Source organism: Alligator sinensis, unplaced genomic scaffold, assembly GCF_000455745.1.
Source record: "Alligator sinensis unplaced genomic scaffold, ASM45574v1 scaffold1007_1, whole genome shotgun sequence".
Taxonomy (NCBI): domain Eukaryota; kingdom Metazoa; phylum Chordata; order Crocodylia; family Alligatoridae; genus Alligator; species Alligator sinensis.
This window is the reverse complement of record NW_005842605.1, coordinates 374,578-375,372: the sequence shown is the minus strand read 5'-3', so window position 1 is coordinate 375,372 and position 795 is coordinate 374,578. Positions and strand designations below refer to the sequence as shown.

The window sequence follows — 795 nt, the reverse complement described above, 5'->3', positions numbered from 1 at the left end:
CAGTCCCCCTCCTCACCCCCAAAGCACTGACAGCTTGGCACTCATACTGGCCTTCATCATGTTGGGCCACATAAGCAATACGCAAGGTTCCAGATGACAACACAGTGTGGTGTCCATCATGAGGAAGCTGGCTTCCTGCAATGTTTTAAATGATTGATAAAAAGACAGTAAGTTATACTTGGCTTATTTTAAGACTCACCATAATGTTTGTTTGGGTTTGTTTTTTTTTAAGTTAACCTCTTGGAAGGTGTTTTTTTTCCCCCAAAATTATTTATACTGCTAATTGCAAGTATTGTGCATTTTCAGCTTCTGCTACGTCTTTTGTATTTGTTTATTAAACCTTACCAGTATATTTAAAGGAATAAAGATTAAACATCCAAGCAAGTTAATATGGAGCTCAATGACCATTTGATTACTTTTGATGACACCGATTTCAGAAAGTCTCCAAGATTTTGTTTGAAAAGATGCATGAAATCCAAGTATTTATTGCAACAGTTTTTCAACCACAGTAAATTTAAAGTTTAATTTTAGTAACTGCTTAGAATATTTGGCCTTCTCTACATGTTACAGATATTGTGCAGTTAACTGGCTAATTGCACAATTATTGTGAGACCAGCTACATGTGCGAAGTAGCCATCACACAATAAAAAACTTCAACCAGCTATACAGTTAGATCTCAAAAATGTGTACTAACTTTATAGCTGGTTGCTATCAAGCTTTAATTTGCACACGTAGTTGGGTATCCCCTGTGGCCAGGAGTCCCAACAGTTGACAGGGCTTTCAGCTGCAGGAATG

At 37.2% G+C, this 795-nt stretch overlaps 1 protein-coding gene across 1 annotated transcript in view; it reads right to left on the bottom strand.

The window, feature by feature from the left end:
• PXDNL (peroxidasin like) overlaps positions 1 to 795 on the bottom strand; it is a 352,571-nt gene that overhangs the window by 91,915 nt on the left and 259,861 nt on the right. Inside the window, exon 12 of the mRNA XM_014524383.2 lies at positions 7 to 135. Coding sequence (XP_014379869.1) covers positions 7 to 135 — 129 coding nt within the window. The remainder of the gene's footprint in view (positions 1 to 6; positions 136 to 795) is intronic.